This window comes from Emys orbicularis, chromosome 20 (assembly GCF_028017835.1).
Source record: "Emys orbicularis isolate rEmyOrb1 chromosome 20, rEmyOrb1.hap1, whole genome shotgun sequence".
In the NCBI taxonomy this organism is placed as follows: Eukaryota; Metazoa; Chordata; order Testudines; family Emydidae; genus Emys; species Emys orbicularis.
The window spans coordinates 21,559,716-21,575,585 of NC_088702.1; the positions used below are offsets into that span (position 1 = coordinate 21,559,716).

The 15,870-nt window shown below is 52.0% G+C and overlaps 2 protein-coding genes and 1 pseudogene across 2 annotated transcripts; all 3 read left to right on the forward strand.

The window, feature by feature from the left end:
• Nucleotides 1-4,356: 4,356 nt before the first annotated feature.
• Nucleotides 4,357-15,700, forward strand: LOC135892353 (interferon-inducible GTPase 5-like). Its single transcript, XM_065420082.1, has 2 exons — nucleotides 4,357-4,436; nucleotides 13,236-15,700. Exon 2 carries the CDS (start codon nucleotides 13,240-13,242, stop codon nucleotides 14,551-14,553), a length of 1,314 nt encoding a protein of 437 aa, XP_065276154.1. The 5' UTR covers nucleotides 4,357-4,436; nucleotides 13,236-13,239; the 3' UTR covers nucleotides 14,554-15,700.
• LOC135892354 (interferon-inducible GTPase 5-like) lies at nucleotides 4,430-7,248 on the forward strand. Its single transcript, XM_065420083.1, has 2 exons — nucleotides 4,430-4,529; nucleotides 5,655-7,248. The coding sequence occupies exon 2, from the start codon at nucleotides 5,655-5,657 to the stop codon at nucleotides 6,882-6,884; it is 1,230 nt and encodes a 409-aa protein (XP_065276155.1). The 5' UTR covers nucleotides 4,430-4,529; the 3' UTR covers nucleotides 6,885-7,248.
• Nucleotides 7,989-9,214, forward strand: LOC135892575 (interferon-inducible GTPase 5-like; annotated as a pseudogene).
• Nucleotides 15,701-15,870: the final 170 nt, after the last annotated feature.

A 15,870-nucleotide genomic window follows, 5' to 3' on the forward strand; every position in this document is an offset into this window, starting at 1 on the left:
GAGTAGTGCTTTAATGAGCATTTTGCACCACAACTAACTTTGTCTACTTGACTGAAAGTGAATTAAATGAGTCTCTGTTCCAAATTCAGTGTTTTCCTTCTTTGTTAAGGCAATCCTGACATTCTGGGGGTTCCAGCCTCCAATCCCCGTGTCTGTCTGTCTGTCCAGTCCCGCTCTCTGGTATATGCAGGATCTCAGAGCTGCCCGCAGCTGATCTGCCAGGAAAGGGTGTGGCTTCAAATTCCCCAGGGCTGCTTTTCTCGGCAGCGTTGGATTTCCATTTGACTGCAGAGGGAAGCAGCCAGAGCCCTGCATCGGGGTGTGTCTAGTGCTTCGCCGGGAACGTCCTGCTCGCTCGTGTGGCCGCTAAGAATTTCTGCCCAGGAAGGGGATTAAATCGCCCCCTCCCAGCTCCTGGAGCTCCTGCCCCCCTTCACTGTTCCTCAATATCCCCCTCAGGAACCCCCACCCTCCCCATCATGGTCCCACAACAACCCCCGCCATGGTCCCTCAATATCACCTTCACAGTCCCTCTCCCTATCCCTTGCCACAACCTCCGCCCCCTGCCCTGTCTGAGCCCAGCCCGCCGCTCATTTACCAGCTGCCGGCGTGTTTAACCTTGTGCCACCGGGCAGCTCACCCCCGGCAGGGACCCACACGGCTCATCTCCTCCTCCAGCAAGGCCAAGCCCAGCTCTGTTCGCTGTACACAGCTAGGGTGACCAGATGTCCCGATTTTGGGGGCTTTTTCTTATATAGGCTATTACTCCTCCACCCCCTGTCCTGATTTTTCACACTTGCTGTCTGGTCGCCCTACACACAGCAGATTTCATCCCCTCCCCGCTGGGCCCTGGTCACTTAACAACCCAGCCCGCGGCTTGCTCAGAAAAACCAGTGCAGCCGTGCGTGCGTGAGACCCCTCGTGCCACCCACTGGTGCTCAACACCGGGAGGTGCGGCACTGTTCATTCACAGTCACTGGACGCGGCGGGATTCACAGAGCGACAGCGTTTATAACCCAGAAAACCCACCTATGCTAGCAGGCTGCGTTCTCCGTCCCGTGGGAGCCTCCAACATAAGCTATAGCACTCGTCTTGCAAGGATTATTGCCTCTCCCCTCCCCCGAATTTCCTGCTACCGCGAATATTTAAAATAGATAAAAATGGGGCGGGGGGGGGGGGGGGGAATGTGTCAAACACATAATTTGGCACATCTGTGAACGTGTAAATGGATACAAATAAAAAAACTTAAAAATACGGAGCGATATTATCCATTGAAATTGTATATAAACAAATCGAATTCTGCGGCGCCTGAATCGATCCTGTGTGTGGTGTCGGCCGTGTTGCGTGTTCCCTTATGTTCATTGTATCGCGTGTCGCAGTGTGGTGGGGGGTGTGCCCCACCCAGGCCCCGAACGGCTTCGTGTGGGCCTGAGATGGCGCCAGGCTGCACCGGCAGAGCCAGGGGCTGGAGCAGGCGGGTGAGTATAAAGAAGGGACGTGGGCAGCAGAGGGGGCTGCGGGGAAGGAGTCTGCCGTCGCTCCCTGGGACTAGCAGGATCCCACGGGGAAGGAGATGCCCTGGGGCCTAGTCTGGCTGGAGGAGGCTGGCAAGCAGCCGGGGAGGGTAGACCAGCCACTGGGCTGGAGCAGGCCCAGAGAGAAGGGCTGGGTTTGGATGGCCGGGGGCCCGCCTGTGGAGGAACAGCCCAAGGGAGCTGAAGAGGCTTAGAAGGGCCAAGCGTAGGGTGACCAGATGTCCCAATTTTATAGGGACAGTCCCAATTTTGGGGGCTTTTTCTTATATAGGCATCTATTACCCCCACCCCATGCTGATTTTTCACACTTGCCCTCTAGTCACCCTAGCCAAGCGTGAGCGAGGCCGGGTTGGATGAGCCCAGGAAACGACAGGCAGGAGCGGCTGGTGGGGGCAGGTTCCGGTGTAGCGGGAGGGCCCGGTTTCCCCAGTGAAGGGGGCCAAGGCTGTCGGAAAGCCCAGAGGCAAAGGGGAAGCACCTCGACGCCACGTGGCTATGGCAGGAGGACATTGGCGACAGCAGGGAATTTTTCCTGGCCACGTGCAGTGTGGTCCCTCCAGCATGACTGCCCCTCATACTCTATACTCACTGTCGTCAGATGTTCGGCTGCGTGCGTGTGTTCTCCCTGCGTGGGGTCCCCGTCCTGCTTTGATTCAGATCTCCCAGCTCTGCGCAGGCGGCCGGCTCAGCAGCCCTCGAGCGAACCGCCCAATAAATCCACAGACTCGGTTCGTAGCGAAGGCACTCGGTCAGGTTTATAGTCAGTGAAGCACGGTGCTAAGGCCCTGGTAACACAGGTATGCCCGTTGCAATGAACTAGCTCAGTTAACGTCGGGACTTTCCATTATCTCCTAGGCCAGCCAAAGACTCTCCCTCTGTGTCTTTATTCACCCATACAAACAAGTTACGCATCACTCCTGACGTATTTGGGTGCCGCCTTCTGATGTATTTGGGTGCCACCCATTACCTGGTACATGTTGGTTTGATCAAAACATCTCTATTCATCGCCCTGTCATCCTGACCTTATCTTTTGGCTGGGTCAGCGTGTTCCTGTTCTCTTTGGGGGATGTGTTTGGTATCGAGGTGTTTGGGTATCACCTTTCCGGAATGTGCTTGCGTCTCTGTTCTTACGCCGGCACTACTTAGGAATGTGTGTTTCTGGAGGATTACCCCCGTGAGCAGGGCCTGCCTCTTGCTCACAGCTTAACTTTGCTTTATATCAGCAAAGTTTTCACTACTTTAGCCCAGGCCTCTGATACACGGGCTGATGTCTCAGGCTCTCTTCCTACGGCATTCCCCCACTTTTTGTCTTTTTGCGGGGAGGATGTTCATCCATCGGCCCAGAAAAGCGCAATGCATGGACTCAAGATGACCAGTGGGCTAAACACTGTTATGTGGCCACCTTACTTAACCATCTGTACATTCATCTCCCATCTGTCCAGGCCCGCTGACGGGAGGAGGGGCAATTGCCCAGGGGCCTGGGCAATTTCTAAGGGCCCGGGGCCGACGCTGCTGCTGCTCAGGTCGGTGCTGAAGGAGCCGGAGTGAGCAGCGGGGGGCCTGGAGGGGGGACTGCTGGCAGGAAGGAAGGAACAGGAAAAACAACAAACAGAGACACAGGGGTGGAGCTCTGTAGCCTCCAGGGGGAGCTGGGAGCCCGGGCTGAGCAGCGGGTCCTTCTCCGGCTGGACCTGGGTCCAGCGCTGGGCGGGCAGGACAGAGGCGCTGCACAAAGGCCCCGGGAGCCGCAGGTCTCGCAGCCCCTGGGGATCTGCTCTCGGGCGGGGCCCGCACCTGGGAGGGGCCTGGACAGCGATGGAGCCACCCACTCCCTGCGGCACAGCACCCCCTAGCACAAGGCTGGGGCTTTGGGGCCAGCTCTGACTGCCAAGGGGAGAGTGCCCCCGACTGAGCCCCTCAGCCTGAAATGTCCCAGATGTTTGCATGCCTATGCCTGGCTGCAGACCCTTGGGTTCTGGTTTATGGGTGTGCGGAGCCCACTGAGGTCCGTGGGAGCTGCCGCTTCTCAGTTCTGCCACAAACTAGCCCAGTGAACCATGGGTTAAATTCTCAGAGATGGAGGCGTCCAACATCCGGACCATTTGGGGAAAGCCCAGCCTTGGACGCCCCTCTCAGGACTGCCAGGAGCCAGCTGGGTCATAGCCCCAGATAACAGCTCTCCTAACAAGTGGGGAACGTCTGGGAGTGTTTTAGACACACGTGAGACAGAGCATTGCATCTGTCCATACCCATGCACACACTCACTCACTCTATCTATCCCCAGACACCCCCTCTATCTATCTATCTATCTATCTATCTATCTATCTATCTATCTATCTATCTATCTATCTATCTATCTATCTATCCTCCATACACACCCATCTCTCTCTCTTTTCCTCCATTTCTCTATCCATCATTTCCCCTGTTTCGCTATTTCAGGTGCCTGGACAACTTTTCGGTGTGGGTGTGGATGGGGGGCCGGGGGGGGGGGGGCGGGAGATTGGTTTTCTTTCTATCAAACGACAGCCCCTGAGTAGTGCTTTAATGAGCAGTTTTGCACCACAACTAAATTTGGCTACTTGACTGAAAGTGAATTAAATGAGTCTCTGTTCCAAATTCAGTGTTTTCCTTCTTTGTTAAGGCAATCCTGACATTTTTGGGGTTCCAGCCTCCAATCCCCGTGTCTGTCTGTCTGTCCAGTCCCGCTCTCTGGTATATGCAGGAACTCAGAGCTGCCTGCAGTTTATCTGGCAGGAAAGGGTGCGGTTGCAAATTTCACAGGGCTGCTTTTCTCTGCAGCTTTTGCTTTCCATTTGACTCCGAAGAGGGAAGCAGCCAGGGCCCTGCATTGGGGGTGTCTCTTGTGCTTCACGGGGAACGTCCTGCTCGCTCGGGTGGCCGGTAAGAGTTTCTGCCCAGGTAGGGGGTTAAATTGCCCCCTCCCAGTTCCCGGAGCTGCTGCCGATCGCTGGCCGTGGTTGCATTAACAGCTGGGTATGTTTGCGAGCTCACAGCGCTCCTGAGGCCTGTTGGGGGCTGGCCCTGGGCTGGGTTTCACTGGGCACTTTCCCAGGGCCCTACTCCTTAGCCGGGGGGAGATTAGCAAAGGGCAGGTGGGCACCTTGCTCCCAGGGGAAGTTTGAACCACACGGGGCAGGGGGAGGAGGGAAGAGGGTTGACTAGCCCATGATCTCACCAGGGTGGGGTATGTCTGGGCTGCGTCCCGTGTGACAGGGCCCCAGTTCTGACTGGGGCTCAGGATATGGCAATCCGGAACTGATCAGTTATGATAATTAGGGACAGTAGCCCTTCCAACCTCCCCGCCCCCCCCCCACACGCACGCACACATTTGCATTTGCAGTGGCAAGGGATCCTCATTCACTTTCCCCCCAGGCACAGAGGCATTGGTGTTAACAGTGGGATCCCCTAGAACTTACCCTCATCAGCCCACGTATCTCTGCTGGGGTGGTGATAGCAGAGGCAGGCCTGCTTTGCTCCTCCCCTTCTGCCCCACACAGAGTCCCCTGCTGGGGTGGGGTGGGGTGGGGTGGGGTGGGAGTTAACACCCCAGTCAGATGCACAGAACAGCTACCCCCTCAAAGTGATGGGTTCAGGCTCTCTTCAGGTTCAGACAGCAGCCCTGCATTAGCTCAAATGTACCTAAATGTAATCACATTTTTGAGTTTTTCTCACCAGTCACTAGGGTTAGGAATCAGGGGGTAGCCATGTTAGTCTGTATCTACAAAAACAACAAGGAGTCTGGTGGCACCTTAAAGACTAACAGATTTATTTGGGCATAAGCTTTCGTGGGTAAAAACCTCACTTCTTCGCATCCAAAGAAGTGAGGTTTTTACCCACGAAAGCTTATGCCCAAATAAATCTGATAGTCTTTAAGGTGCCACCAGACTCCTTGTTGTTAGGGTTAGGAAATTACTCTCTCTTCTTTAGTAACTGAAAGCTGAGATTCTGCTGCAATCAGCTGATGGATGCAGGAATTTACATTTACAATACCTAGGCCTTAATCCAGCCTTGAGTTCCTATTTGAGGTGATCGTTTTAAGTCACCTGTTTATAAACCAACTCAGAGTAACGGCGATATCCATTTCCTTCTCTGCGGCAGATGGAGGCTCTCTCAGCTCTGACGAAGGGCATTGACATTGAGTCAGACCCTAAGGGGTTTTTCAATGCAGCGCTACAGGTGTATGAGAAATTCGTGGAGCTTTTCAAAGATGGAGGCCAGGCAGAGGCAGCCTCCAAAGCTCAGGAGGATCTGGAGTCGCTGGAAAACACCAAGCTCAACATTGCTGTCACGGGGGAGACGGGCTCTGGAAAATCCTCCTTCATCAATGCCCTCCGCGGTTTGGGTGCTGAAGATCAAGGCGCGGCTCAGACCGGGGTGATAGAAACAACGACAGAGCCGACGGCTTATCCCCATCCAAGCTACCCGAATGTGATCCTGTGGGACCTGCCGGGGATTGGGGCGATGGATTTTCGACCAGAGAGATACCTCCAGCAGGTGAATTTCAGCCGCTATGACTTCTTTGTCATTGTTGCTTCGGAGCGGTTCCGATCGAGCCACGCCGACCTGGCCCGGGAGATCCAGAGGATGGAGAAGAAGTTCTATTTTGTGCATTGCAAAGTGGATGAAGACTTGGCCAACGCAAGAAGGGCTCATCCTCAAGCCTACATCAAAGAGAATGTTCTCCAGAGGATCAGGGAGAACGCCAGGAAATGCCTGAGAGACCAAGGAGCAATCAACCCCCAGGTCTTTCTTCTCTCCAACTGGAACTTAGACCAGTATGATTTTCCCTTGCTGGAGGAGACGCTGGAGAAGGACCTCCCCCGTCTACAGAGACTTGTGTTCCTGCTCAGCCTGCCCAACTTCTCTCCGGAAATCATAGAGAAGAAGAAATCTGCTCTGCATGGGCACTTATGGAAAATATCCCTGGTGTCGGCTTTTATCAATGTCCTTCCCATGGGAGGTGTCTCTCTCGCTTGTGATGTTGGCCTCCTGTTGGTATCCATGATAGCCTTCTACAAACAATTCAGCCTTGACGATGACTCCTTAGCTAAACTGGCCAGGCAGGCTGGGAAGCCCGTGGCAGAGTTCAAGGCTGTTATCGTCTCACCACAAGGGGAAGTTCTCACCCGAGATGTATTAATGAAGAAGATTGTCCGGGTTGGGTGCGGCCTCACCCGCTTAGTCGAACGATGCTTTGATCTCATCCCAGTGATTAGCACCCTGGCTGCAGCTGGGTCGTCCTTTGCTACGTCCTACTGCATTCTGTCAAACTTCCTGGAGAAGGTGGCTGAGGATGCACAAAGGGTTTGCAAGAAAGCTCTGGAGTAAGATGGGAACGTGTCAAGATCGAGAAACAGAGATTTTGAATGCAAAGTGTTCAAAATTTTTTGGTTGGAAATGTTGGAAGTTTGGAACAAATTCACACAGAGCATTTTTGTTTTGAATCACCATTAATTTGAGTCTGAACTGGAATTTTAAATCAACACAAACATTTTCATTTCCAGATTTCCTGTGGGGAAACTGACATTATTATATCAGGGAGAGGAAAGGGCAGGAATGTTGGTGATTGAAATTGGGATAATTCCAATTAGACTGTGGAAAAAACACACTTGGAAAAAATCTCTTCCAAGCGCTCAGAGAGAGAATTTGCTGAGCAGATATTCATTTTTCTTGTTTAAAAGGTGATGCACAAGGATCTGGTGGATTTAAGATCATTTGGAGTCTTTAAATCAAAATAAAGCATCTTCCTAAAAGATACACTCTAGGTGAACTGTGGGCTCAGTACAGAAGTAACTTGGTGAACGTCTCTGGCTGGTGTTATACAGGTGGTCAGGCTGATGCTCCAATGGTTCCTTCTGGCTTTCAGGTCTGTGAATCAACAATAAGAAAAGCAAGAGCTGTTTGGGGAATGTAGGGTTTTTTCCCTCCATGAAACTGTGTGTGTGTGTGTGTGGGGGGGGGGGTTGTGTTCATTTTGGTTTTGGTCAAAATTTTGCATAAAAAATGTTCAGGATTTCGTCAACATCTGACTTTTTCAGTGGTTTTTTGTTTGTTTTGACAAAAGCTTGAAAAATATTTGAAAATGGATATTTCTGTTTTGATCAAAAGAACACTGGCAAAAAAAAAACTTGCTGAAAAATTTTCTCCCAGCTCTAATGCAAACCTCTATTTCTTCACAAGCAGAGATCTCCACCACAGAGCTCTGAGTCGTCTCTTTTTCCACCTCTTCTCTCTCCTGTTCATCTGAAGTGTTGTTGAGTAAAGGTTATTCTTGATCCATTTTATCTGTAAGCTCCAGCTGCTATCTTACCAGCCTTACAAAGAGGCAGGAACATTTGAAGAACCTTTACAATTCTCATTTGTGTCCTCCCCTGCTCCAATTCTCCCTTTCTGTCAATATTGGCTGGTGTATTTCTCCTTTTCCCCAGAAAGATGGAGTTACCAAATGGTGCTCTGGCTGGTAGATCATGGGATTTGGATTTTAAGCTCCCTGCTATGTCCAAGGAGGATCTAGAAGAGTTTCAGGTTGCCATCGATAGAGGAAACCTTTCAGCAGCAGCTTCCAAAGTGCAGAAATCCCTGGAGCTATTGAAAAATGCCAAGCTTGACATCGCCATCATGGGGGAGATGGGCGCTGGGAAGTCATCCTTCATCAGTGCCATCCGGGGTTTGGAAGATGATGATGAAGGTGCAGCTAAGGTTTGGGTCTTTGAAATGACAATGGCGCCAACTGCTTATTCTCTTCCCAAACACCCCATGTGAGGCTGTGTGACCTACCAGGAATTGGGACACCGAAATTCTGGCTTGACACATACCTCCAGCAGGTCAACTTTTCCCACTACGATTGCTTCATCATCATCGCTGCAGAGCGATTCAAATACACCCATGCTGTCCTGACCCAGAAGATCCAGAGGATGGGGAAAAAGTTCTCTTTTGTGCACTCCAAGGTGGACATGGACTTGTGTAACGAGAGAAGGAAAAAGAACTTTAGCCAGGAGGGTGCCCTGCAGAGAATCCAAAGTGACTGCATCGAGTCGCCGCAGAGACAAGGGGTGAGATCCCGACAGGCTTTCCTCATCTCCAGGTGGGAATTCGACCAGTACGATGCTCCCTGACTGCAAGAAGCTCTGGCAGATGAAGTCGATGCTCACAAGAGACGTGTTTTGCTTCTTGCCGTACCCGGCATTTTCAGACTCATCTTCGAAAGGAAGATGAAAGCCCTGCAGGGGCAGGTCAGGGTACAAGCCCGCACCGTCTCTGCCGTTTTTAATCCAGGTCTCTCCATTGATTGTGGCATTCCCCAGTTGATAGACTGCATGTCAAGTTACTGCAAGAGCTTTGGCTTGGATGACGACTCCCTGGTTACCCTTGCCCAGCAGGTTGGGAAGCCTGTCATGGACTTGAGAGCTGTGGTAAGGTCTCCACTAGGCAAAGAAATATCTAGCCATTTTACTTTGAATCTGCTGGCCAAGGCTAGAGCTGATTGCATGACAAGAACCAGGGGTATCCTCAGTGCTATACCATTGGTCAGTGGTTTGGTGGAGGCACAGATGACTTTTTTGGTCATATGCACTGTCCTGCAGCGCTTTCTGGATAACGTGGCTGAAGATGCCCAAAGGGTCCTGATCAAGGCATTGGCGGCGGAAGAGAAAAAGTGAGTGCAGCAGTCTCAGGAGTTCAATAGTCCCCAGACAGAGACTCTCAAGGGAGCTGGAGACCAGGGACCAGAGTCTCTCACCCACTGAAAAAAGTTATGAGGATTAATCACTTGTATTAGTGCCTCCCCCCTCCCTCCCAGTGCCTCCCGCCCGCCGCAATCAGCTGCTCCGTGGCATGCAGGAGGCGCTGAGGGGGAGAGGGAAGGCGTGAGGGTGTGGTGCACTTCGGGGAGGGGGCAGAATGGGGTGGGAAGAGGTGGGGAGGGGTGGAGTGGAGCAGGGGCGGAAGAGGCAGGGCGGGGGTGGGGTCTTGGGGGAAGGGTTGGAGTGGGGGAGGTGCTGGGGCAGAGCTTGGGGGTCAAGCACCCCAGCGCATTAGAAAGTCGGTGCTATGGTCTTGTGATTAATGCACAGGCCTGGAGCTCAGAGGATTCTAGTCTGATGGTGGGGAAAATCTATGGGTCAGAATCTCCAGCTGGTGTGAACGGGCCATGGCTCCATTGGAATCAATGGGGCCAGATCCCAGCTGGGGTCAATGGGCTATAGCTCCATTGGAGTTAATGGGGCCAGATCCCCTGCTGGGGTCAATGGACTGTAGCTCCATTGGAGTTAATGGGGCACTCAAACACCGTAAGCATTATTAATAATTATTTTATTCTTTAGAATATCAATTTAATGAGATCAGCAGAGTTTTACACTAGAGGTGAATCTGGGCGAATCATAAAACTAAGAAGAACTTAGTGTAACACCAACAGACCCCGGTTCATAGAATCATAGAATCTCAGGGTTGGAAGGGACCTCAGGAGGTATCTAGTCCAACCCCCTGCTCAAAGCAGGACCAATCTCCAACTAAATCATCCCAGCCAGGGCTTTGTCAAGCCTGACCTTAAAAACCTCTAAGGAAGGAGATTCCACCACCTCCCTAGGGAACCCATTCCAGTGCTTCACCACCCTCCTAGTGAAAAAGTTTTTCCTAATATTCAACCTAAACCTCCCCCACTGCAACTTGAGACCATTACTCCTTGTTCTGTCATCTGGTACCACTGAGAACAGTCTAGATCCATCCTCTTTGGAACCCCCTTTCAGGTAGTTGAAAGCAGCTATCAGATCCCCCCTCATTCTTCTCTTCTGCAGACTAAACAATCCCAGTTCCCTCAGCCTCTCCTCATAACTCATGTGCTCCAGACCCCTAATCATTTTTGTTGCCCTCCGCTGGACTCAATTTTTCCACATCCTTCTTGTAGTGTGGGGCCCAAAACTGGACACAGTGCTCCAGGTGAGGCCTCACCAATGTCGAATAGAGGGGAATGATCACGTCCCTCGATCTGCTGGCAATGCCCCTACTTATACAGCCCAAAATGCCGTTAGCCTTCTTGGCAACAAGGGCACACTGTTGACTCATATCCAGCTTCTCGTCCACTGTAACCCCTAGGTCCTTTTCTGCAGAACTGCTGCCTAGCCACTCGGTCCCTAGTCTGTAACAGTGAATTGGATTCTTCTGTCCTAAGTGCAGGACTCTGCACTTGTCCTTGTTGAACCTCATCAGGTTTCTTTTGGCCCAATCCTCTAATTTGTCTAGGTCCCTCTGTATCCTATCCCTACCCTCCAGCGTATCTACCATTCCTCCCAGTTTAGTGTCATCTGCAAACTTGCTGAGAGTGCAGTCCACACCATCCTCCAGATCATTAATGAAGATATTGAACAAAACCGGCCCCAGGACCGACCCTTGGGGCACACCGCTTGAAACCGGCTGCCAGCTAGACATGGAGCCGTTGATCACTACCCGTTGAGCCGGACGATCTAGCCAGCTTTCTATCCACCTTATAGTCCATTCATCCAGCCCATACTTCTTTAACTTGCCGGCAAGAATACTGTGGGAGACCGCATCAAAAGCTTTGCTAAAGTCAAGGAATAAGACATCCACTGCTTTCCCCTCATCCACAGAGCCAGTTATCTCCGCATAGACGGCAATTAGGTTAGTCAGGCATGACTTGCCCTTGGTGAATCCATGCTGACTGTTCCTGATCACTTTCCTCTCCTCTAAGTGCTTCAGAATTGATTCCTTGAGGACCTGCTCCATGATTTTTCCAGGGACTGAGGTGAGGCTGACTGGCCTGTAGTTCCCCGGATCCTCCTTCTTCCCTTTTTTAAAGATGGGCACTACATTAGCCTTTTTCCAGTCATCCAGGACCTCCCCCGATCGCCATGAGTTTTCAAAGATAATGGCCAATGGTTCTGCAATCACATCCGCCAACTCCCTTTTCTCCGACAGCACCCTCGGATGCAGCGCATCCGGCCCCATGGACTTGTGCACATCCAGTTTTTCTAAATAGTCCCGAACCACTTCTTTCTCCACAGAGGGCTGGTCCCCTCCTCCCCATACTGTGCTGCTCAGCGCAGCAGTCTGGGAGCTGACCTTGTTCGTGAAGACAGAGGCAAAAAAATCATTGAGTACATTAGCTTTTTCCACATCCTCTGTCATTAGGTTGCCTCCCCCATTCAGTAAGGGGCCCACACTTTCCTTGACTTTCTTCTTGTTGCTAACATACCTGAAGAAACCCTTCTTGTTACTCTTAACATCTCTTGCTAGTTGTTGGCGGGCGGGATCGAACCTAGAATCTCTGAAGCTTAGTGCATGAGCCTCTAGTGCATAAGCTAAAAGCCACATGTCCCTTAGCTAAGACTGTAGAGCAGACTCATTAATCTCTCTCTAAGTGGTCTCAGTGCCACTAGAGAGGACAGAGCACCGCACCCAGGATGTGTGTGGGTTACATAAGCAAGGTTTGAGATGAGGACATAGGTGCTGCCTGCATCCCAGCATGCTCCAGCCTGTGTTATCTCACCAGTTCTATGGGCTTATGGGTGTGATGGAGGCATAGGCGTGCGCAGCACATTTCATTAGGGTGTGCACCCAGGGAGCTCCACCCTAGCCCCGCCTTGCCCCCATCCACTCCCTCCTAATTCCCATCCCCTGACTGCCCCCCTCAGAACTCCCAACCCCCCTGCTCCTTGTCCCCTGACTACCCCCTCCTGGGACCCCTGCCCCTAACTGCCCCCCAGAACCCAGCCCCCTATCTAAGCCTCCCTGCTCCTTGTCCCCTGACTGCCCCCCTAGGACCCTACCCCCTACCTGTCCCCTGACTGCCCCGACCCTTATCCACACCCCTGCCCCCAGACAGATCCCTGGGACTCCCATGCCTATCCAACCGCGCTGGGAGAGTGGGGCCATTTTCCCGCCCCTGCATTAGGGTGCGCCTGGGCACACCTGGCACACCCCGTGTGCATGCCTATGGATGAAAGCTGAAACTCCTCGTTCATTTCTACTGACTGCAGATTATCATTAACTATTAGGGTGGTTGAAAATTTTTCATCAAATCTGGTTTTGATCATCCGCTGAAAGAGTCAGATTTTCTTTTCTTAAAAACATCCATAATTACAAAACTCCAAAATATTTTGTTTTGGAAAGGCAGCTGCAATGCCTCATAGGAGTTGTAGTTCATTTCCCTCATGTCCCCATTCTCCTCTATGAGCGAGGATCCCCGGCTGAACTACATCCCCCATGATGCACTATGCTGAGAGGCTCCAGTGATGTTCTGCCTCTCTCTCTCTCTCTCTCCAAGAGGGGAAAGTGTGGTGCATCGTGGGAAATGTAGTCCAACCAGGGAGTCTGGTCTATAATGGTGAATGGGGGCATGAGTCACCTGAACTACAACTCCCATGAGACATCACAACAGGATTTCTAAATCAAAATATTTTGGTTCATGCTTTTTTTGGCAGACCCCTCCCATTTACTAACCATAGTTATTAATTATGTATATTACAGTGGCACATACATAGATTAAGGTTGCATTGCGCTAGATGCTGTGGAGGAAGAGTTATAGCCCTTGACCTAAATAGACAAAGGGTAGAAAGAGGAATAGAACCAATGTCTTCTAAATCACAGTCTGACCCACTGGGCCATGGAGGGCCTGGTGCAATGTCACAATGACTACAATCTTTCTCTTCTCTTCCCTTCCCCCAGAGAGATGGATGCTACTGGAGAAACTTCGTCTGGTTTATTTCAAGATCGGGATGTTAAACTCCCTGGTATGTCTGAGGAGGATGTTGAAGAGCTAAAGGCTGCCATTGAAACAGGGAACCTTTCAGAAGCAGCTCAAAAAGCACAGGAGGCCCTGGAGCTGTCAAAAAACACTGAGCTCAACATCGCCATCACGGGGGAGTCGGGATCTGGGAAATCGTCCTTCGTCAACGCCATGCTGGGTTTAGCCGACGATGATGAAGGAGCAGCAGAGGTTGGCATCACAGAAATGACAACAGAGCCAACCGCTTATCTGCATCCCATGCTCTCCAATGTGAAGATGTGGGACCTACCTGGGATCGGGACTCCAACTTTCCGGCCTGACTCCTACCTTCAGCAGGTCAGCTTTGCTCGCTATGACTTCTTCATCATTGTCACTTCAAAGCGCTTCAGATCCTGTAATGCAGACCTGGCCCAGGAGATCCAGAAGATGGGGAAGAAGTTCTACTTCGTGCGCGCCAAAGTGGACGAGGACTTGCGTAACGAAAGGAGAAAAAGAAACTTCGACCGGGAGAGCACCTTACAGACAATCCGAGACGACTGTGTGGATAGGCTGAGGAGAGAAGGGGTAAATTCCCCACAGGTTTTCCTCATTTCCAGGTGGGAATTCGACCAATACGATTTTCCTCAACTGCAGGAAACTCTGGCCAACGAACTGGCCTCTCACAAGCGACACGTTTTCCTCCTGGCGCTTCCCAACATCTCAAGGCCAATCCTGGATATGAAAAAAGAAGCCCTGAAGAGGGAGATCTGGAAACGAGCCCTGAAGTCATGCGCCATCGCAGCTGTTCCCATTCCCCACCTCTCCGTCTCATGTGATGTTGACATCCTGGTGGAATCCATGACCGAGTACTGCAAAGTCTTCGGTTTGGATGAAGAATCCCTCATTAAACTCTCCAAACAGGTCAGGAAACCCGTGTCTCAGTTGAAGGATGTGATAAAGACCCCATTGGCCAAGGAAATATCAGGAGAAGATGCTTTGGAGCTGCTGAGCAAGGTTACAGGTACAATATGTTCATTCTTCAATGCTCCCTTCCCTTTTCGTATTCCCGGGTTCAGCCTATGCGAGGTGATTGGTGATTCCATGATAAATATTAAAAAGTACATAAGCCTCGTGCCAGTCTATGGAACCCTCCTAGCTGCAGAGATCTCATTCCAAGCTACATACAACGCCCTGCATTCCTTTCTGGAAGGCGTTGCTGAGGATGCCAACCGGGTGCTCACCGAGGCTCTGGAGGTAGCAGAGAAAAAGTCCGTTTAGTGGCACCGGGGAGGATGGCGTTGCAGTCAGAGTGTTGGAGTGTGACTCAGGAGACCTGCCTCCACCACAGCCTGCCTGTGGGACCTTCATCACGTCTAGTCATCTCTGTGCCTCAGTTTCCCCACCTATAACATGGAGAGAATAATCCTTTGTCTATTTAGACTGTAAGCTCATTGGGGGCAGAAACTGTGTCTCCCTCTGTGTCTGTGCAACGCCCGGCATAACGGGGCCCTGATCTGGGTTGGGGGTTGTAGAGAGATGTTTGTTGAAGATCAGAATTTAGAGACGCTCCCACATAATGAACTGTATTATGAATGCAGGAATTTAGTGATGTGCCCTGGAAGCTGGGTTGAGAACTCAGTACAGCTGTGCACAGCAGTTCAAAAACAAACGAGAAGCTCTTTAGTTTGTTTTATTAAAGTTGTATTCCTGTGTGTCACAGACGCACAGGACTCGTGCTCTCTTGGCTTCGTACGATCCCTGGGGGGAACCCCCTTCAGTGTGACAGCCCTACTCAGGGGTCCACTCTCTCTCAGGGGTAAAGCCCTGGACTCCAGCGCCTCCTGGAACCGCACCTCTCTGAGCCTTCAGCAAACCTGGTTCTGCCGTGGGCTCCCTCAGGGAGTCCCCTCGCTCTGGGCCCCCGGGGCCTCCACTCCCAGAGGGAATAATGCCACCCTGTTCTCTAGCCCGGAGCGACTCTCAGCTAGCGTAACACAGGAGGTTTATTGAGCATTTGAACTCAGCACAGGAAACTCTCAGGGCCACAGGCCTGGCCTCCCTCAGCACCATACATCTAGATCTGTCCTGCCTCCAGGTGGGCTCTGCCTGCTCTCTCCTCCTAGCCCAGAAAACCCTCCTTCCAGCTGGGCATCCGATATCACCGTCCCCCAAGCCCCGCCTCTGTCCTTTGTCTTCTGTCCCAGGTAAAAGGCCTCCTGGGTCTCCTCTCCTCTCATCCATCCTTTGTTCCCCACTGGCTGAAACCGGCTGGTCAGGTCACCAGGGTCCTCTCCCTGCAGCCCATTGTCCTCCCACATGGACCGAACCAACTGTGACTCAATAGAGCAATATGTTACATGGCTTTTCCTTCACCCTCCCACTTCCCTGCATAGGCGCCAACTTTCTTTGGTGCCGGTGGGTGCTCGCGCCCCCCCGCAACTGGCCCCACCCTGACTCCACCCTTTCCCCACCCCTGGCCCTGCCCCAACTTCAACCCCTTCCCCAAAGTCCCTGCCCCAACTCCGCCCCCTCCCTGCCCACATTGGATCCCTTCCCCAAATCCCTGCCCCGGCCCCGCCTCTTCCCCCAGTGCGC

Bases quoted from the DNA above. Each gene is read 5' to 3' on its own strand.
- LOC135892354 (XM_065420083.1), top strand. From the start codon at position 5,655: ATGGAGGCTCTCTCAGCTCTGACGAAGGGCATTGACATTGAGTCAGAC.
- LOC135892353 (XM_065420082.1), top strand. From the start codon at position 13,240: ATGGATGCTACTGGAGAAACTTCGTCTGGTTTATTTCAAGATCGGGAT.